The sequence below is a fragment of the Echiichthys vipera genome (assembly GCF_963691815.1).
Source record: "Echiichthys vipera genome assembly, chromosome: 17".
Taxonomy (NCBI): domain Eukaryota; kingdom Metazoa; phylum Chordata; class Actinopteri; order Perciformes; family Trachinidae; genus Echiichthys; species Echiichthys vipera.
The window spans coordinates 25,698,222-25,720,924 of NC_139842.1; the positions used below are offsets into that span (position 1 = coordinate 25,698,222).

Below are 22,703 nucleotides of genomic sequence, written 5' to 3' on the forward strand. Positions count from 1 at the left end.
TGACAACATAATATGACAATCACAATGAAACGGTTAGAACAATGTAAAATAGTCATACAGCAGGGGCAGTCACACTGATTCTGTCTTTACAATCAACCAAATGAAACTAATTTCTTGCCTAGACAATGTCTGAAATAGGCTCTCGAGTTACCTGCTCGGGGCTGATACTCAGAAACTTTCAATCTCTTAACAATGAATGCACATTTTTCCCACAGGTGCCCTTACCTCTTCAGTGCAGTCATGTATAACATTTGCTCACTGAATGATACATTGGATCCACAGATAGATCAGACCAACATTTAGCACTTGGTGGGTGCTAATTTTGGACAGGCACAGGCACAGGCACACGCACACACACACACACACACACACACACACACACACACACACACACACACACACACACACACACACACACACACACACACACACACACACACACACACACACACACACACACACACACACACACACACACACACACACACACACACACACACACACACACACACACACACACACACACACACACACACACACACACACACACACACACACACACACACACACACACACACACACACACACACACACACACACACACACACACACACACACACACACACACACACACACACACACACACACACACACACACACACACACACACACAAAGCATTACTTCCTTTTTCATCTCTTCTGCAGGACCAAAAATGCTGACCTAAAATCTTGACAAACAAATGGACATTTCTCTGCATTAGCAGCAACTTTACAGCCATACAGTAGAGCAGACAGACAGGGCTGCAGCCATTTAAAACCTCTAAAATAAGGACCCCAGCAATGTTCCTTTACTCTTTTATGAATTATACAAAGGCAACATTTAGAAACAATATACAAAGGCCATTTTTGCTTAGGGTTTTGATCATATTTTTATGTAAGACTTCCAAACAGCACTCCATTGGTGTCTGTACACGTTGGGTTGCAATAAGTACTGAGTAACATACTGTAACATGTTCATATGTTTCTGTACAGGTCTCAGTACAATTATTGCACACATCAAATTATGAATTTTCCAAAAGGGAAGACTTCTTGAAAACTCCAGTTGATACTTAATATATTACCCATCTACATTATGTCTCAAAGTCCCCTGTGTATAATTAGCTTTACTCTGCCCTACTAACCTATTAACATAGCTAGATTCACAGCCCAATTCAATTTCACTTGTTCTTGAGTCTCTATTTTACAAAACGGAACTGACTCTGGATTCAGTCTATTCTCAAAAAAGGGACAGGATGGGTTATCTTTCAACTAGGTCTACGGACAGCATAGAACAGACATACATATTGAGATAAATTTATATATTAGCTTAGTATATATAATATACAAACAGTATACATAGTCTCTGTGACAGTGGTGGACAGGATGAAGTGAGACAGGAGGCAGGGTTGACCCTTCAGTCTCTGTGGGGTTCCCAGTGTGTGTGTGTGTGTGTATACTATTGGTGTTTGCCGCCTGTGTCCCTGGATCAACATGGTTTATCTGAACCTTCTCCTCTGCGTTGCTCTGCTATCTGGGTTGAGAGCACGTCTGACATCGCTCAGCTTTGGTGTGACTGGGTAGACACAGGTTACTATAGTAACTATCATATAGTGCGGTATATACAGTAGTAACTGATTAATTAAAAGAAATGCTATGTTTTACCAGATCGCACTGTCCCTTGCAATGCAACGACCCCGTTCTGTGGTCACAGAAGTACATCTGCAAACCTGCATCTTGTGTGTACTAAATCAGGAATATTCTATACGTGAGCGGTCAAACGCAGGTTGAACCTGAGTCCTGTGTCAAACACAGGGTGTGCAGATGGAGAATGTGAGTGTGCTTGCACATCTTGATGTGTACAGGGGAAGACTGATGACAAACAGCTTTGCTCCTGAAAAAAAAACAAACAGAAGAGAGAAAGAGAAAATCAGACATCCATTCATAGACAGAAAAAGTCACATCATTAGTAGAGTTAGGTTGATCTCCGGTTTTGCTGGTCTGGTGTACGAGCTTAAACTGGTTTGATTTTATGCAAACTGGCTGATCTGCCATTTGTCATCACAACACGTTATGGCACATTAAAACATAGATGTCATCACCAACTTGTGCTGACAGCATCATGACCCTAAATTCAACTGGCATTGCATTAGAAATACAGAGTGTTGTTCGCCTAAAATAACACCTAAAATTAAAACACACATGCTGGAAAAAGTGGGGGGATGACGAGTCAAACCATTACCACGTCACCAAAACTTCTTTCTTTGCCCCACTCTCTCTTCCTCAGCTGCCGAAACACCCGCCAACGCCTTCATCACCTCCAGACTCGACTACTGCAACAGCATCCTCTATGGCTTCCCCTCCACTGCACTTCAAAAAATGCAATGTGCAAAACTCCACCGTCCGACTGCTCACTCACTCCCCCTCCAGAGCACACATCACTCCTATCCTCTGAACTTCACTGGCTTCCCTACAACAACGTATCCACTTCAAGATCCTCATCACCTACGTGTATTTTCTGTAAAGTGTCCTTGGGACTCCTATAAGGTCAGTTTTGTTGTTAAATAATACCTCACTTACTGTTACTAGATAGTACAGTAGCAAAATGTCAGAAAGGAAATGTGATAGAGCAGGCAAAAGAGAAGCACAATGACTGAAAGAACAGTGAAAATGCATAAATTGGCAGGATTCTTCAAAGTTGCAAACTCTTCTTTTGTTCTGGCAGGTTTTTTCTGATAAAGGATGATTAATAATGTTGGGGGCCCAAACAAACAGTAGCCTAGGGGCCCATGACCACCTTAATCCACCACTGGGGGTAGGGCTATTTGGTGTGGTTACCTAACAGGGGTGTGTGTGTGTTTGTTTGTTTGAGTTTGCTGAGAGAGAGAGAGAGAGAGAGAGAGAGAGAGAGAGAGCGAGAGAGAGCGAGAGAGAGAGAGAGAGAGAGAGAGAGAGAGAGAGAGAGAGAGAGAGAGAGAGAGAGAGAGAGAGAGAGAGAGAGAGAGAGAGAGAGAGAGAGAGAGAGAGAGAGAGAGAGAGAGAGAGAGAGAGAGAGAGAGAGAGAGAAACAAGTTGTGTGTGTTGAAGGCAATAAACTCGCAATTTACCATGAATAAGTTACTATTGAAACAATTCAAAGTGGTGCATAAAATTCTACGTGACGTGGGGGCCGAATACTTTCGCAAGGCACTGTAGGTCTTTATTTTATTCATCCCGGTAACATTAGTCTCCACACGAGCTTCATTATCTCAAGCATTTCTGCTTTTCTGCAGCTCAAGTGCAGCAGAGCTTTCTGCCGCTGTCTGATATAAACCTGCTGAGAATCAGTGACACCACTGCCATACACAGCGGCAGGCGAGGGTACCGTTAGCTTCAGTGCAGTGTTTAAAGTCAGTAACTAGTAACTGAACTAGACTTTACGAATAGCTGCCCAAAACTGATAGTGACAGCGTGTTTCACTATTATATTTGTTTATAACTGGCCCAACAGAGCCACTAGTGTCTGACAGGCTCTACGCAATTTAGAATAGAAATACTTTACGGATCACATTTCAGTAGTGCACGTCGTGTTTGTTTTCTTTGGGGCGACGAGAAAATAGATGGTGTATCTGTGTGTGTGTGCGTCTAAAATAAAACTGAAACTGTGTGGCAAATATGGCAAAGTGTAAACAGTCAGATAAAAAATCATGGTCCAGAGGTGCATTACTACCACCTAGTGGACTGGACAACACTCTCACTCATAGACTCCCATGCTGCGTTCAAACAGTGGAACTTTCACTTCCCCTTAGCATCCACCGCCATCTTAAGTGTTGTTCCAATAGTCTGAAACACTGAAGGTAACTTGGTGAGATCAACGCTCAGAGGGCTGAGTGAACAACGATGCAGTTTTGTATTTGGTGGAAGAGAATACATCCATGGGTAGGTGGCAGTAATGGACGTAAAACTCTTTGATTACTCACCACTGAAGAAGAAAAATATTACAATCCCTAAACAATATGTATAAATAAAGCTATTTTTTAAATCATCAATATTAAAAACCATCTTCATCCGACATGCTTTTCAGTTTCAGTTTTCTATAAATGATATCTTAGTTTCTGAAGAAAATTTCATTGATAGCTTCATATTTTACTGAAAAATGACCTGTTGCAGTAAATATTTAGTACGACTTAGTTTATATGTCTATACTTAATGTGTGTGGTTCCTTCTCAACATTATCTGTATTGCACAATATCATAGCTATAATAATAATGATGATACAGATCACAAACAGAATCTTTCTGAATCAAAGATGATGCAGCGAAGTGCAGACGGTGCAGACATATCACAATCACACACATTCATCAATCAAATGAGTCTGAAAATATTTGTCATTATTTGACAAATGAGAAGCAGTACAGCGCTAAAACCTACACCTGGTGGTGGATGCATGATAGTTTGGGCTGAAGTGAACGAGGGCAGGTGCGCTCCATTTCATCCCCCACTCCTCCCCCCACCCAATTTGCCTCTGCACTCCAAGTGGCCTACATGTGACGTGTGCTGTTATGTAATGCCAAGAGCTGAGGAGAAGTGAAGGGCATGTTGAACAACTCATGAAACGCAGCTTACATGAAGTTCCACTCGGGAGTGGCTGCTGAGTCACAAGCAACACCTAGTGGTAAAGGTCTGTATACTGATCCGGTGAGCTTAATATCAAACCAGTTTGAACATTTTTACACCAGCCTAAGGTAGTCATTAACTACAAGAGTATGCTCCTGTCAGCATCACTCCCACCCACCTTGTTGTGTCACATTGTTCTGCTGTACTGTATGCCAGTCTTGGAGGCGATGTTGGACCAGGGAAGCAGAGACCGCAGCAGGGACTGGGCCTGCCGGTACAGCCTCTGAGGGAGGGAGCAGGGGCTCAGGCTGGCCAGGGTTGAACCGATGTGCTGGATATAGTCAGTGGGACAACAAGTTAAGGAAAATTTCAAAATACAACATTTGTGTGGGTTTATTTCTGACATGTCTGTCTGATTGCCTGAAAATACAAAGATCTGTGCATGACATCTCCAACGAGATGCTGTAGATTCTACTCATTGTTGCAAATAAAGTTCTGGTGTAAGAGTGAAAAATAAAAGCATTCTGTCCACTAAATAATAGCGAGACGGTGTCTTCTCTTTCTGCTTCCCCAAAAGGATATAATATTGTCCAGGGGGGATGACCCCCATTGATGTAGAGCACATATGTGAATCCATCTTTGAGGACGCCTCGTATGGAGTAGTAGTAGGGCAGGTAGTGGTGCTGACTGAAGTCCCTGTTCTCATAGAAGTGGATGGCAGTGTTGTTGGTGGTGAGGACGTGAAGGTAGATTGCCTTACAGTGGTCCTGGGCTGTTGTTGAGATGTGCTCCTTCAAACTGTCCAGCAGTAGGGAGCCTGAATGATCCAAAGGAGAAGAGCGCAATCAAAATGATTATCTCTGTCATTTTACAAAGCATTACTAAAAGGAGGTGTTAAAGTTCCCTATTTATTCATCCAAAAAGACAGAAAGAGTTTCTCCCTCATACAAGCTTCTAGGACTTGGCGATATGACCAAAATCTCATATCACAATATAAGTCATTTCACATCCATATAAGAATATACAGTATATCATGATATAGCACATTTTCTGTTTCTCCCCCACTACCACCAAGCTCCTCAGCTCTCTCCAATCAAGTGCTCGTCAGTGCGCGTGCACCAGATTCCTATGTCTTCTCTCATCCATTAAACAGAATGGAGTACATGCTACATGGAGGTAGGCTGGCTAACTTACTCATAGATAGCAAAGGCTAACGTAATTGAGCGTATGTCTAGCTTGAGGCGTGTGCCTGTGCTTGAGGGGGGGATCTGTGCCGTGTGTGCCTGAGAGTCAGCTCTGTGCTGAGTGGACAGGAAGATAAGGGCGCTGTGGATGTTTGCAAAACAAACAACAGGCAAATGTTGCTGACTGGGACTTAAAAAAAAAAATTGCTTAATATAGACTGCCAATAAAGGCGAACTGCAAAATATGTTTTCCCAGTAAATTCTTGGACCATTCATTATTTTTAATTGCAGTGTGGTTGTAATAAAGCCTCTCATTCTGAACTGGTCACGTCTCTTAGGGTAAAGAATGGGCTTGGCAGGTAGTGGTTGTAATATAGGTTTGGACAAGTGTTAAAGGAATGGATCTAAGTCAAAGTAATAGTCTACAATAGTCAAATTTGTGTTGTGCGTGTAAGAGCAGTGGGAGAGGTACCTATGCCATGTTTCCTGAACTCTTTGACCACTCCCAGGCTGAGGATGTAGGCTACCTGTGTGTCCACATGGAAACTGGAGGCCAGGATGTCTCCATCCTAAAGACAGAGAGGAATTTTAATATCAAGACACAGCACTCTTCATAAACATTAAATGATTCTATATTTTTACCATTCACAACTGTCTTGGGAATAAAATCTACATTTGATTCAGTATTGAATTAAAAAATATCACTTGAGTGATCTTGAGTTTGGTCATTTGGTGTCAGTCTCAATATTCTCTCTGCTCCCTCACCAGTACAGCCTCTTCCTCTTTGCTTAGGCAAATGACCAACAGGGAAGGCACACTCCAAAATGAAAATACTATTCCAAAGGCAAATTCACTTTTGACACCAGACACTCCATCCATGAACAGCTTATAAAAACTAGGGCCTAAAGTAAGCAAGTATTAGGGATGAGTGAGTATGAGCGGGGCCTAACCCGGAAGTGGGCAGGAGTTAACTCGGAGGTGGGTTGGACTGGAGACAGATCGAGGAGAGAGGGAGAAAGAGAAAGAGAAAGAGAAAGAGAGAGAGAGAGAGAGAGAGAGAGAGACACACACACACAGACAGACAGACAGACAGACAGACAGAGAGTGAGTGAGAGTGTAGCTTAATTTGTAATATTATTTATAGCACTACTACCTCTATTCTTTTAAAGAAATACAGCAAGAAAGTGCCAGACACTGTGGTCGTGAAGTAAAAAAAACTGGTTTGAGCCAGCTGACGGTTAAAAGAAAATAAATTAAAAATGCGCGAGTCGCATTCTACCAAGCACCACGTCTGAACGAACCCTCATTTACCAGAACTCCACTGGTTAATAAGTAAGTACAAACCGAAGTAAAAACAAACCTGAAGCTGAAGAAACCCTAAACGTTAACAGAAAAGAGCAGAGTGACTGAGGGAGCAACAGAGGGGTGTTCTGTGTGTGAGTGAAAAGAGCAGAGGGGCGCTGTGACAAGGGGAGTGTACCTATGTTCCCCGGATCCTATGTTCCCTGCTTTGTATGTGACTGGGGAATATTGGACCCTTTTTTCCCCCTTTTTTTTTTAAAGGCTTTTCTTGCTTCCCTGCTTTTCACAGAAAGGGTGCTATGTTACCCAGTCTGTTATTTTTTCCACAATCCGTGCTGAATTCCCCGGCAAATACACTACCCCCCCCCCAACCCTGACTGTAACCTCTAGCCCTAACAAAATGCTTAATTAAATGCCTATGGCCTATGTTCCAGGGAACATAGGGATGACCCTATGACCAGCCCAATGAGAATTTTCATTCAATTCGAGCACAGATATTGACTCGTATTACTCGTATAATACTCGTACAGGGCAAAAGTGCTTTATCCGTACCTGATACGCGTTTCAGCCGAGTATCCAGCTCATCTCTAGGAAGTATACTCGAATTGCGAAGGCATTGACTAATGCAGCTCTATTAATAAATCATTGATCATCCTTCTCATGTTTATTATTATTAATAATAATAATAATAATTATAATAATAACAATGAGATTTTACCACAAGGATGGTTTAAAGAAACGCGTTGAATAAGCGGTAAAAAAAACTATAAACAGACACAGCCATGCGTAATGACAGCTTCTCTGTTGCAGAACCTCACTGCTTTGACAAAGTCAGTTAAATAAACTTTATTTGCTACATTTCTCAGGACAGGTCTAACAGGTAGTGGGTGGCAGTTGAGTAGGCAGTCCCTAATGTGGACAAGAGTCCCATACCCCTTCTCACTACTATCTCAAAGCATCCTCAGTGTGTCCTGAGAGTGTTTTCACCTGTAGTTAGAGCTGTCCACTTGTGTTCGGATTGCTCGGACCACATGTTACTGCCAGGTCAAACCAGGGTCAAAGAAAAACCTTCTTTTTTTAATGTTCATCCTTTCTAATAAATTATTTACGAATCCTGTGTACAAACAGAGTCTAGCTCAGTCAGGGGCATGATAGTTCCTCTAATTAGTAGACTACAAACAGATTCTAAAATGTGTATGGGCTCCACTTCTGAAATGTCCAAATGGCAGCCGTCTGAGTGAATAAAGTGCACTAACAACACACTCACTGAGTCCATCTCTACAGAGTACAACTTCAAAGCCTTGTGTTTTGTGTGAGCGAGTGTCTAACAGGGCTGAACATCGTACCTCTTTGTGTACTTTGGTCCGGCCTTTGATCTCGGCCACAATCATTCCCACAATGCCTCCTCTGAAGGTGGCTGCGAGGGAGAAGAATTTCTTGTTGGAGGTGATGTCCTGATACCATGAGTCTGGGTACCTGCGGTCAAAAGGTCAGAACTTATAGGCTTGGCATTTGTGCATGGATGGAATCATGTATTCATGCTGAACGTAATGGTACGGCCCAGCCAGCTTCACAGTGTGCATGATGAGTTTTGCCAAGTGATGAAGAAGTCGGTTCTGCAGTTTTGAAAGTCTAAGCTTTATTAACTGGTACTGAATAAAATACCTGGATCGTTTTAACTCCAGGATCATGGATATACATTGATTTGATTGATTTAATTTAATGTGAAGTGTAAAAACACTAACATGGTTGCTCTGTCGCTGCCTCAATTCAATTCAATTCAATTTTATTTATAGTGTCAAATCATAACAAAAGTTATCTCAGGACACTTTACAGAGTAGGTAAAGACCACACTCAATGACTTATTTATGATTTACATAGACCCAACAATTCCTCTGTAGAGTACAGTGGCAACGAAAACCTTCCCTATAACAGGCAGGAACGTCAGACAGACCCAGCTCTGTGGAGGACGGCCATCTGTCTTGACCGGTTGGGGAGGAAGAAAAGGAGAGAGAAAGAAAGAGAGAAAAGACACACAGATGGACAGAGAGAGACAGACAGAGACACTTCCAGAGATGCAAGCAAAGCCTAACAGTAACTATAATATTTATAGTAATGTGAATATAACGTATATGTTAAGGCAGTTAATACAACAGAACATTGCCCTCTGGTACAATGAGGTATTCATTTTAATAATTTAAAACAGATGGAATTAGTTTTTTACAGTAGAGGAAGAAAAAAATAGATGAAGCGTGTCATTATCTTGTTTTATGTTGCTTTGTTCTGTTTCATGTGTTTGTTTTGTTTTACCCTCCCTCCACACTCTCTTCCGAATACTTTAAGGTCATGCAGTGTCATTCTAACTTATTTTTATTGTTCCTATGGCTAATGCTGTAAAGACAGGTACTGGAGTGTGTCTGATCTCCTGGAATGAACAACGCAATCAAAATCGAACCTGACACAGTAACAGTTTGAGCCAACAAATGTAATACTAGATACTGATGGCCGCTATGTCATAGTTTTGGGCACAATCCAGAACACACCAGGGGTCTTAGTTTCAGTTTGTGCGCCCACCTGGGACGATGAGCAGTTTTTTACAAGGATATTTGCAGAAAATCCCAAACAAATTCTCCCAAATTCATTTCTTCTTAATCGATAACAACCTCCTCCACAGCATGAATGTATGTGACTATCACCCAGTAGACACTTCTGACCACGCTCCTACCACAGTTAGTTTTCCACAGGATACAATTCAACGTTCAACATGGAGGTTCAGCTCACACTTACTGTCGGATAGTAAGTTTAGAGATTTTGTTGCGACTCAAATCTGCTCTTACATAGATTTTAATAACACCCTCGACGTCAGCAGCGGCATTCGGTGGGAAGCACTTAAAGCTACTGTTCGAGGACAAGTGATATCCCATATTTCTCAAATGAGAAGGGCTGAACGGGCAAGGCTGGTGGAAATTGTTAAAACTTGATGGAACTTATGAACGAAGCATCTATTTCATTGCTCCTTAGAAAGACAGGGATCCTACCTCATGAGGCAGCTACAGACCGGTCTCACTTTTAAACGTAGATTGTAAGCTCCTCTCTAAGGTCCTCACCCCCCACCTCCAAAGTGTGATGTCATCGATAATTTCACAAGACCAGACCGGATTCATTCAGACATCCATTCTTCAACCAGAAGGCTGCTCAACATCATATTCTCACTGGGGTCAGACACTCCTGAGGTCGTAGTGGCCTTCAACCGAGTGGAGTAGGGCTTTCTATTTTTCATTTTGGATAAATTTGGCTTTGATCCTAATTTTATTTCTTGGGTTAAGCTTCTGTATGCAACCCCCTCTGCATCTGTAAACACTAATGGTGTCGCTCAGCATATTTCCCTCTCCGGCGTGGGACCCGGCAGGGTTGTCCCAATCACCCTTCTTGTTCAACATCAAGCCACTAGCTATCTGGCTTAGACGAGTGAGTTGAGTTTGAAGGCATCACTCGTTTTGGTCTAATCCACAAACTCTCCTTATATGCCGATGACCTTCTCTTATTTATTTCTAACCCCACATCCTCCCTCCCCCAAGTTTTATCAATTCTGGATCAGTTTGGGCACTTATCTGGGTGCGCCAGGGGTGCTTCACCAATCCTGTTTGTGATTTTCATGGACAGGATATCGAGGCGTAGTCGTAGTGGGGAGGGGTTGCAGTTTGGTGGGCTGAGGATCTCATCTCTGCTTTTTGCAGATGATGTGGTCCTAATGGCATCGTCGGTCAGTGACCGTCAGCACTCACTGGATCAGTTTGCAGCCGAATGTGAAACAGCTGGGAGGAGAATCAGCACCTCTAAATCTGAGGCCATGGCTCTCAGCAGGAAACCGGTGGATTGCTTACTCCAGGTAGGGAATGAGTCCTTACCCCAAGTGAAGGAGTTCACGTACCTCAGGATCATGTTCACGACTGAGGGGACGATGGAGCGTGAGATTGGCTGCAGAATCGGAGCAGCGGGGGCAGTATTGCAGTCCATCTACTGCACCGTGTGTCGTCTTTAAAAGTATGTCCCAACACCTCTGCACAGTATTGTAGGTGTGGAGAGACTAGTGCTCAAAACAACAGATAAAGTGCTTTCTGATTTAGTAGTTTTTGTGCCTTCCAAAACATGGACACACTCCAACTTAACATGTCATCAATAATCCCTCCCCGCACTTTGTTCTCTCTAACTTAAACGAGCTGAGTTCAGAACTGTGGAAAACCCTAATCCAGCTTCGAAAGGCCGAGACAAGCCTGAAAAAGCAGAGTGAGAAGCGTAGACAGAGGAAGGCTTTCTTCAACAATCCCTTCCAGTTTACAGCCGGCATACTTGGAAGGCCAAAAAGCGGGAAAAACTGACATGCACAAGGGAGGAAGTGGAAGACAGTGGGGCAGCAACCCACAGTGATCCCAGCAGAGAGATCCCACTGGAGGACTGTCCATTCCACCTGCCAATACTCAAGCCACACATCCCCTTTAACATGGCAGACTTCACTCTTGATGATGTAAGGACGGTAGTAGAGAAAGCCAGAGCAGGGTCTGCCCCGGGATCCTCATGCACCACCTATAAGATCTACAAAAACTGCCCCCTGCTGCTCAAGAGGCTAGCAAAGCTTTTCAGGACACTCTGGAAAAAGAAGCAGGAACCCTGGCTCTGGACAATTGCTGAGGGCTGTTTCGTCCCCAAAGAACTGAACTCATCAGGACTTGACCAATTCAGAGAGATTTCCCTCCTTGACGTTGAAGGGAAGGTATTCTGGGCCATCATTGCTAAAAGACTAACATCGTACCTAATCGCGAACAAGTATGTAGAAACAAGTGTCCAAAAAGGAGGAGTCCCAGGATACTACGGATGTCTGGAGCATACGTCAGCGATCAGCCAGATCACCAAGGAAGCAAAAACCAACAACAACACTCTCTCACTCATATGGCTAGATCTCACCAAGGCCTACCCAAGCGTACCTCACCAGCTGATCCAAAAAGCACTGGAGCACTATCAAGTTCCATCTGAAGTGACCAAGCTTGTGATGTCTCACATGGATTCACTGAATATGAGGTACACAGTGGGAGATTTCACAACCAAATGGCAGAGACTTGAGAAAGGCATCATGGCAGGATGCACAATATCCGTGGTACTGTTCGTGGCTGCCACGAACCTCCTACTTAAGACAGCAGGAATGCAATGTAGAGGACGAAAAGCAGACGATGATACAAGACATCCATCCTGCAGAGCTTTTATGGATGATGTTACGGTGATGACGCCGTCGATCCAAGGAACACTGTGGATCCTAAGCTCTCTGGAGAAGATGGCCACTTGGTAACGAATGCAGTTCAACCTGAAGAAATCTAGGAGCCTAAGTATACTGAAAGGGAAGCTGACAAAAAGCATCTTCAGTATTCAAGGGTCGGAAATCCCAACCATACAAGACCAAGAGATCAAATGCCTTGGAAAGAACTATGACAGCACCCTGAAGGACGGTGAAAACCTCAATAGCACTGTAGCTCAGCTAAACACCTGGCTCAAGGCGATTGACAACAGTCAGCTGCTCGGAAGGTTCAAGGTGTGGTGCTTCCAGTATGGCATCATACCTAGACTGCAATGGCCATTCCTATTGTATGACTTCCCTATGACATAGGCGGAGGCAATGGAAAGAATGTGCAGTAAATTCATACGAAGATGGCTGGGAGTACCCCCGTCGTTCAGCGCTGTGAATCTGTAAAGCAAGACATCCAAGCTCCGCCTGCCAGTTTCATCAGTGGTGGAAGAGTTCAAAGCCACTAAGGCAAAAGCAGTCAGCACACTGCTTCTGTCTGAAGATGAGAAAGTCAGACACACTAATACGTCCATCAAGTGCGGCAGGAAGTGGAAGCCGCAGGAAGCAGTAAAGGAGGCACCAAGAAATCGTTGGGGTGGTCTGTCAAGGGCGACTGGGACTCGGGCACTACGACACCAGGATGTGGAGCAAGACTAACGTCAAAGGCCGGAGAGGACTAGTGCTGCAGCGGGTCCGTGAGGTAGCAGAAGAAGACCGGCGTGTAAAAGCAACAGGGCTTGCAGCTCAAGCACAATGGATGCAGTGGGACAAGGCACTAGATCGCCCACTGTCCTGGAAGGAACTCTGGGGTACCAACCAGGGCAAACTGTCCTTCCTCTTGCGTGCAGTTGCTGACCTCTTACCAACCCCAAACAATCTGAAGATCTGGGGGAAAGAAGAGGATCCATCCTGTAAGCAGTGTGGAAATCCCCTTTGCTCCCTGAACCACATCTTAACGGGATGACCTAAAGCACTGGGAGAAGGCCGCAACAGGTGGAGACACGATAAGGTTCTTACAGAAGTCGCCAAATGGACAGAACAGCTGAGGGCAATGGCCAACAAACACAAGGCACCACCACGAGAAGACCCCCAAGGCAAGAACAGTTCCCAAGAACCCACCTTCCATTCTACACAGAGCTTCAGACTGGGAGATGCAAATGCACCAAAAAAGGAAAGTAGTCTTTCCAGAGGAGGTGGCTTTAACTTCTCTCAGACCAGAGTTGGTCATACTATCCAGGAGCACGAAAACCATTGTGCTAGTGGAACTAACTGTGCCCTGGGAGAACAGGCTAGCCCTCTCTCACCAACTGAAGAAAGAAAAGTACCAGGACTTGATTGATGAGGCTCTTGCCAAGGGATGGTATGCAGCCCTATTTCCCATCGAAGTCGGCTGCCACGGTCTACCAGTAACATCAGTGCGCTACTTCTTTCATAAGATTGGTTTGGAACCCAAACTACTCAAGAAAGCCACGGGGGAGATAGCAATGGTAGCCGAGACTACATCAAGATGGATATGGCTGACAAGAGCCTGCAGTAGGAGCCCTGGAGCAGGCGAATCTTGACTCCACTAGTGGCTCCCAGAGAAGATGCAGAGGGTATGCGGCCAGGTCCAGACCTGGCTCAGGGAGTGACACCCCTGCCATGCATAGTCCTGAGTCCAGCTGCAGGGAGACGTCCCTGACTACGGGCCCCACCATCCGGAGGTGTTCTGGAATTAAAGGGGCGAATCATCAAGGAAGGATGGCCCCCAGCTGATGACCCCTGCAGCTGGTACGCTGCACCGCTCAGACCATCCTGCCACCAAGAATTTCCCACAAGAGGAGGAGCTTGCAACATTGTAAGTAGCTCTAGCAGATTCTGCTTGTAGCAAAGCATCTTTGATGTTTATTTCACCTCTTTCAATATTCACTCCATTAACTTGAATGTTAATACTCTTGTTGCAGTCTTTTTTCCCCATACAGCATGTTTTTAGTTTTCTCTAGATTTAGTGATCATTTATTTTTTTAAACCACACATTAAGCATGACCATTTATTTATTCCACTAATTGGTTCAAATCATCCCCAGAACAGAAAATATTAGTATCATCCACGAATAATATTAATTTCAGAATATTGGATACTTTGCATGTGTCATTTATATATAGTATAAACAGCCTTGGACCCAGAACTGACCCCTGTGGAACCTCACAAACTATGTCCAAGCAAGTCGATGTGTGATAGCTCTTGACCCATTTCCGTACTATATCTAAACCATATTTATCCTGTTTAGCTATCAAAATATTATGGTAGAAGTTGAATATTCAGAAGAATTAGTTATTTTTTGTCAAAAACTTGGCGAAATCACTCTCACAATCCATATTCCCCTTTAAAACGGCAGACAAGGGGTTCAAGAATTTTGGGGTGTTTATAACTAGCTCCTTCAGGGACCTTTTTCAAAGGAACTTCCAGCTGCTATTAGATAAATGAAAGTCCTGCCTAGATGGGCGGGCCTCCCCCTGTCCCTCGCAGGCCGGGTTAATCTTATTAAGATGGCCATTTTACCAAAGTTTCTGTATCTTTTTCAACGCCTCCCAATTTGTCTAAAATAAAAATTTTTTTACTAATCTAGATCAACAGCTTAACGCTTATATTTGGCAGAATAAACCAGTCCTACCAAAAAACATATTCTCCAACTCCCTAAACCTGAAGGGGGACAAGCACTCCCTAATTTCCGCCGCTACTTCTAGGCCTGCAACATTAATAAACTTCTATATTGGCTCCGCAGTGAAGTTGCAGACATCTGCCCACCCTGGGCTCATACTGAGATAACATCTTCTTCCTGCTCTTTGCACTCAATACCATTAAAATTTGGATCCAGTTCAGGAAGCAGCACGGATTGCACAGGGCTTCAATCCTTGCCCCAGTTTTGAATAACTATGCGTTTCTGCCTTCCTGCACCGACCCTGTATTCTGCATATGATCAGACTAGGGCCTCAAGGAGGGATAGTAGGATTTATGGTGGGGTTTTTATTTCTGTTTCTTCACCTTGAGGCAAATGCACTGAAACACTGTATAACTGTTGTACTCTGCAGCTTTGATCATCTGCAAAATTTAATAAAAAATTAGGTAAATAAGGAACCCGTCTGTCAATAATGTCGGGAAAAAACTAGCGGCGAACGCAGTAGCCCGCAAATATCGGCCGGCTGATGTAGATGGATAGATAGATAGATAGATAGATAGATCGGTCAGTATCGGTCTATCACTACATTGGAGTAATGAATGTGATTCTTACTCGATTGGGAACCAATCACCACAGAGCAGCTTGACATTCTCTATGTCATCGTGGCAGAGGAAGCGGAGCTGGACTTCACTGAGAGCTGTGGGAGGCACCACGTCACTCATTCACACCTGCAGTGAACAACAGAGAGCACAAACAAGTTTGGTAAGCCACAGCAGACGACCAACCTATATAACAATAATATGGAACGAAACTTCAATTCTTTAAAAATATGACCACCAGGAAGTCCTGACTTTAGTGAACAGCAATTATTCACACCCAAATTAAACTAAAATCATATTGGGTTTACTAGTTTGGATTATTTGGGGGGAAAAATACGTGACATAGAACACCCTCTATTACTGTGGGATGAAGGAGACTACAACTCATGTTCACTTGAATTAAACTTTCAAGAGCTTTGCTTCACATCTTGCAGAAACGGATCAATGAATTTATAGAATAGTCAGCTAACAGACACTGAATCACCATATATTTTGAGAATGGGTATATGTTTGCGTATTGTACTGTTGATCAGGCAAAAGATCTAGTTAAGATAAAACTTTATTCATCATGAAGAAACTTGCGGAAAAATGAAACACCTCAGGAAAACAATGCTGGACAATTTTATATTTGTTTAAATCACAGGTTGCAGGCCAAAACTGTACCAATAACTCTTTTTTTAACTACTGCAAATGAATGTAATAATTGTTTTGGTCAATTAATACAACAACACGTCACTAAAAATGTACAATGATCAGAATAAGCAGCTAGTTCTCACATGCTGCTCTATGTAATAGTGGGCATCTGGAAATATGGTCTATAAAGACATTTACGCTCTATCCGGACATTTCAGTGATGGGGTTGAGCAACTTCACAGACTGATACAAGTTTACTGTATTGGCAGGTGCTTGCTGTGCCATCTCCTCTTTAGGTTGTTAATTGCAAAAATAATGAATTCAAAGCTACTGGAAGCATATTGAAAAATATAAACGTCTGTAGAGAGTGCAGTGTCCATCTCTTGTGATCGACCCGACTCCATACACAATGAGTCTGTGTTAATGGGGCACTGTATGTTTTTCTTGCTGACAATCCGCATCATCAAGCTTCAGCCGATCATTGCAGATACATTCCCCATCTACACAGATGAATGAGTCATTAAATGACCAATCTAATGTTAACTCACCTTTTAGACGGATAACACAAGTGTCTGCTTGTCGATATATTTATACCAACACGCACTATCTACGCCCTAATATTAAAATACTCACAGATTCACAATACAATAGAGGGAAACGCAGTGACGTGTAAAGTAGACTCTAATAAAACAACTGCCTGCTGACGTTAGTTAGCAACCAAGCTAACCTTGGTTACCGCTAGCTGACGTGTGTTGCTAAGCTAACATACCTTGTTTCAACACTCAGAGCGGAGGAAAGTCGAGGAAGATTATATCCTTGGGTGTCAACGATACAGTCACTACTCCGGACACAGCATGATAAAACACCAGTTTGTTCCCTACTCTCAAGGCCGTCGTTTCATTACTGTGCCGATGCTACACGGGCTGCTAAGCTAGCCAGAGCTGTCCCTGCTTAGATAACAGCTGGATGTTTTCTTCCTGTTAGTGGCGGCTACACAGATGACGTCACTGCAGGGCGCTATCTTCTGGGAAGTGTCGGTCGGTTGGTCGGTGTGTTGTTAAACATGTTTGTGCTTTATCGCCACCTACTGGGTTGAAGTGTATTCTATCAACTAAAGACTACTCACTTTCTCCGTTAGTGCTGCTAGTGCCACCATGGATGGAATAAGTACTCAGGTATTTAACATACCACACTGTAGAAACACTCTGTCACAAGTAAAAGTTCTGCATTGAAATTTTTTTTCTCCAGATTTCTTATTTCTTATTAATTTTTTGCAGAAAGGAAAAACAGGGGAAAAAACAGTTGGCTATTGCGTCAGATCGTCTGCTTTAAAGTGAACAAGAAAAAGAAAAAACCGTAACATGAATCCCACTATCACTCCCAACAACACATGCCAGACATAGACACAGTGAATAACTAGGTCATTAAATAACATATAACATAAGTAGATAAGTAAGGTACAGTGAGACAAAACAGAGTAAAAACTGTAAATAATAGTAAAAATCAAAAAAAGAAATTAAGGAAAAAAAAAGGGTAGGGGAGCGGGGTCTCTCCTTCCAGGCACTAGGAAATGTTCTCAGCATCATCAGGAGTAACAGTAAGACTATTACTAATAAGAGCCAGCAGTGGGTCACAGGTTTTGTGAAATGCTGTCTGAGATCACCTCTGTGAAATCCTTAACTTCTCTAACCTTAGACATTGTAAAATATCACATATCCAACTATTATGAGTCGGTGGAAAAACATGTTTCCATTTAAGGAGAAGGTTACGTCTGGTGAGCAGGGTGGTAAAGGCCACGACACCTTGTGTAGTAATGGGCAGATTTTTAGACGTAGGGAGCCCAGCGAGCTTTGTGTGTGTGGTCGGCTGGGGACTGCCTACAGCGGTTACAAGCATCACTTTGACTAGGGTATATCTTAGCCAACTTAGCATTGGTGAAATGGGCTCTATGAAGCACCGTTCACTGAAATAAGCCGTGCCTGGCACAAATCAAGGATGAGTGGACCAGTTTCAGAATGTCCCTCCACTAGTCATCAGTAATGTTCCCATGCTTTTTTAGGTGAGGCAGTGGGGACTGGGCTCAGAAGAGCAATCTTAATATAAATGACAGATATCAGTCGTTTGTGTTGTACGTTGAGAGACAGGAATTGGTCCATCTCAGCTTCAGGGGGGCGGTTCGGAAAATGTGGGAATAGCTTTTGGATAAAATGTCCCGTTTGATGGTACCGAAAAAAGTGGCTGTTATGCAGGCTGTATTTGTCTGACAAAGATGCAAAGGACGCAAAAACACCTTCTTCATACAGCTCATTAAGCGTTTTGAGGCCCTTATCTGACCATATGCGGAATGCAGGGTCTGTGCAGGATGGCAGAAACGCATGATTATTCAAAACTGGGGCAAGGACCGAAGCCCTTTGCAAGCCATACGGCTTCCTGAACTGGATCCAAATTTTAATGGTATCGGTAACAACCGGATTAGGTGAGATCTTGTGGGCAGTTATAGGGAGCTGTGAGCAAGAGTACAAAGAGCAGGAGGAAGATGTTATCTCAGTATGAGCCCAGGGCGGGCAGACGTCTGCAACTCCACCTCAGAGCCAATATAAAAAGTTTGTTAATAAGTGCGACTTGCATTTATCTAATAGCGGCTGGAAGTTCTTTTGAAAAAGGTCCCGAAAGGAGCCAGTGATAAACACCCCCACATACTTGAACCCCTTGTCTGTTTTAAAGGGTAATATGGATTGTGGGAGTGATCTCGCCAAGTGGTTGACAAAAAAAAACCTCACTCTTCTGAATATTCAACTTATACCCGGATAGGTGCCCAAACTGATCCAGAATTGATAAAACTTGGGGGAGGGAGGATGTGGGGTTTGAAATAAATAAGAGAAGGTCATCAGCATATAAGGAATGTTTGTGGATTAGACCAAAACGAGCAGGCGAGCGGGCAGGCAGGCAGGCAGGCGGGCGGGCGGGCGGGCAGGCAGAAACAGAGAAAACTGAGCACAACGATGAAGCCTTGGTTCACAGCTCACTTCTGCTCTTGCTGATGAAACAATCTGATGATAAATGAGTCTCAGGCCGGTCTTCTTATACAGGAGAGGAGACGATTAGTGAAGATGGGATCCACCTGGTGCAGCCTGCAGGAATAGCCACGTCTACAGCTCACAGACACACTCTCACAGAGAGAGAGAGACACATGCAGGACAGACAAAAACAGAGAAACAAGAGGAAAGAGGAGGGCTGCCATAATGCCATCATGACAGCTTACTTACTTACTTCTGTCCAAATCAGCTCGGTCTGTCCTTGATAGTTTATCAAATATTAAAAGAATAATAATTTAATAAATTATTAAAATAGAAAAATAAGATTTTCCAACTTTCTAAATCCATTCTCATTATTAGTTTGAAACTAATCCATCTTTAAAACACTTTGAGTGAAAGAAATAACTGTACTCATCTCCGTCCACCTTTTAATATATGAATGAATTTGGAAACACTGATCTTAACCGATTAATAAAAACATTAAGCATCAGTATATTTTTACTGCCATGGGATTATCTTTAATTTATGTAACTCAGCAATGTCACATCTTTTTTGATATTTGAAAAAATAAGAACAATCTGCAACTATGACTGTAACATGATTTTCATAGGCTATAGGAATATTTTAATGTATTTACCTATGAAATAAATATTAATAACATCATTGTAAAACAATTATTATTAGTGATAGCACACATGTTTTCTTTGGGGTATACTTATAGAGCCTCATCCTTTAGAAAATACAAATGGATGTGTTCAGTTTAGTTTTGTTCCCCTCATGGCAGCAAATTATGTTTTTACATTTCGTCACGAAAACCATGTAAACGTGGCTCCATACAGGAGAAAGTTTCCATCACACTTTACCTTAAATCCACTCTCATTATCACGTATTCATACCATCTGTGGCCTTCTCACTGCTGCTGTGAACACTCCAGTAAAAATAGCCTCCTTTGATCATCTGCCGCCCTGGTTCAACAGGTGAGTGTGCTTTGACCAGTTGAAATAACATTAAGAATAAACATTTTTCAAATACAACTTCTGTTGTCAAAACTTATAACTGTAATTTCATTGTTGCTTTGAACACTTTAATAAATATTTAGTCATGCAAGCATGTAAGTTGCACATTTTCATGCAGGTTTTTTAAGGTTTAAGTGCTAAGTCCATTTTATTTTATTTAAATAAAGGGAATTTATATTATATTTTTTGGAAATATAATGCATTTTTTAAATATATGAATGTATTGTATATTATGTTACTTTATATATATTATATGTTACTTATAGAATTTTAAAATATTGATTATTGTATAGTTAGATTTACAAATTGTACATATAGTGGATAAAAGATACAGATTACAGCACTCACTGAATTGTGAATAAGGGGTCAGATTAAATAAGTGAAAACTTCTTCCTGCTCCTTTTCAGACTGAATTAATTGTATTTATGTCTTATATAGGTTTTTTTTTTGTTGTTGTTTTTTCTCTCTTATTTGTTAAACTTATTTAATTTTGTATACTTTTGTATTCTTTTTTTTGACATGTCTAAAATAAAAAAATCAACATTCAAAAAGATTGATATATCGTGCCTATTGCAAAAGTTTACACATCTCTTTTAAAATTCCTGTCATAAAATATATTGCAAATATTTTCATTGTCAGTGGTTTTAATCATAGTATCTTTCAAAAAGTTCTAATACATAGCTTAATCTTATGTCATGTTAAATGCTTTACATTAGAAAGGAAATGGAATATATTTTTTAGAAGACTTTGCTCTTCTCAACACATCCATCATACTGTAGCAGTACACTATACACACTATACGTAGGTTTGCATTCTAAAGTTGCACTTGTAGTTGTTTTCGGATCTATCACCCTAGCAACTATATCTGCACATTTGGCATCTTTTCAGATCTGCAGATGGTTGTTTTCATCTGTTGAGCGCCACATTCTCACCATGAGAAAAAAAGTGAACCCACCGACTCCAAGTTATCTCTATCTGATGCTGTTGTAAACAGATTTAGAGGACTTAAGATCTCAGCCTGCAAATAACAGTGTAAATGTATTATATACAGGGTATTGACACCTTCTGGCAGGTACAAGGGAAGAAGTACAAGGACTAAGGAGGTAACAAATGTACCTAGAAATGAATTACACATTAAATACTAATTGAATAATTACACATGACAGACAGGACAACCGAGCTCAGACTATATATCCATTTACAATGGATGTGTCATGATAAGAAGCCAAACCATGCTTCTCAATTAGGTGTACGTTTTTGAATTGTGGATAAGAGGATGTTGTTCCTAGTGAGTACCAGGCTCTTTTTTTTCTCTCTGTCTTTTTAAAAATGACCTGAGAAGTCAACAACAAAGCCTAACATTACTTTAATGTCAAAGAGAGAAGTTCCCTACTCGTCCTAAAATGCTCATAAATCGATAATGTACTGAGTACTTCCTTGATTATGAATGAAGTTGTACACAGTTGAAGCAGCAGCGCTGTGTGGGTTTGACCAATAAGGGACGTGTCATCCCTGCAAAACCCCAACCAAAAACTTCCTGTACGTCGAGGAAGTACTAGTACCCTTCAGTCGGGACTCTTTGAGGGGTAAGATGTCCCATGAACTTTAAGTTGAATTCCGGCTGGTTTTTTTTGTTGCTTTTTTGGCAAACACACTCATCAAATAAGCCATCGAGACGATTTTTTTCATGTAACAACTATTAACGGAGAAATCCTGGAGAGTCGCTAACAGTTGCTAACAGTCTGACGTGGCTAACACTGATTAGCTCGGGGCAGTACGGTGAAGGCATTTTAACCACTAATACTGCTCAAAATAACACCAATCCTCTGCAGCAGCATGTGAAGAGTCCCTACACAGAAATCAAAGCACCAATGAGCTCCTTCCTTTGGGATTGACTTTGGTAATCCACTTGAATGGACTTTACTATGAGAGGAGCTGGTACAGGGGACAGTAGGTAAGTCTTTAAAACACTCTTATTAATAGTTGTTACACGAAAAAAAAATGTTTCGATGGCTTATTTGATGAGTGTATTTGCTGAAAAAGACCCTGGGTTGATTTTCCAAGTGAACTCTGGAGCAATTAATTTGTGGTGAGAACGGGATCGGACCTGGGTCAACTATAACTGCAGAAAGCACTGCACATTTTTTGACCAACTCAGCTCCTGTAGGCAGCTACGTGATTTAGGCAATGATTAAGTATCTCCCCCCTCACCATGATTACAACCAAACGAGAACAACAACAACACATTTACATGTTTACATCAGCATTTGACAGGATTGTGCCCGCCCCAGACACATCTGACCAATGAG

General features: G+C 42.2%; 1 protein-coding gene across 1 annotated transcript; it reads right to left on the minus strand.

The window, feature by feature from the left end:
- Positions 1 to 843: 843 nt before the first annotated feature.
- On the minus strand, positions 844 to 17,289 carry naa60 (N-alpha-acetyltransferase 60, NatF catalytic subunit). The gene is made up of 7 exons (XM_083931901.1): positions 17,113 to 17,289; positions 15,724 to 15,839; positions 8,464 to 8,593; positions 6,288 to 6,384; positions 5,214 to 5,448; positions 4,810 to 4,975; positions 844 to 1,930 (listed from the first exon to the last, which is right to left on the minus strand). Exons 2-6 carry the CDS (start codon positions 15,831 to 15,833, stop codon positions 4,819 to 4,821), a joined length of 729 nt encoding a protein of 242 aa, XP_083788027.1. The 5' UTR covers positions 15,834 to 15,839; positions 17,113 to 17,289; the 3' UTR covers positions 844 to 1,930; positions 4,810 to 4,818.
- Positions 17,290 to 22,703: the final 5,414 nt, after the last annotated feature.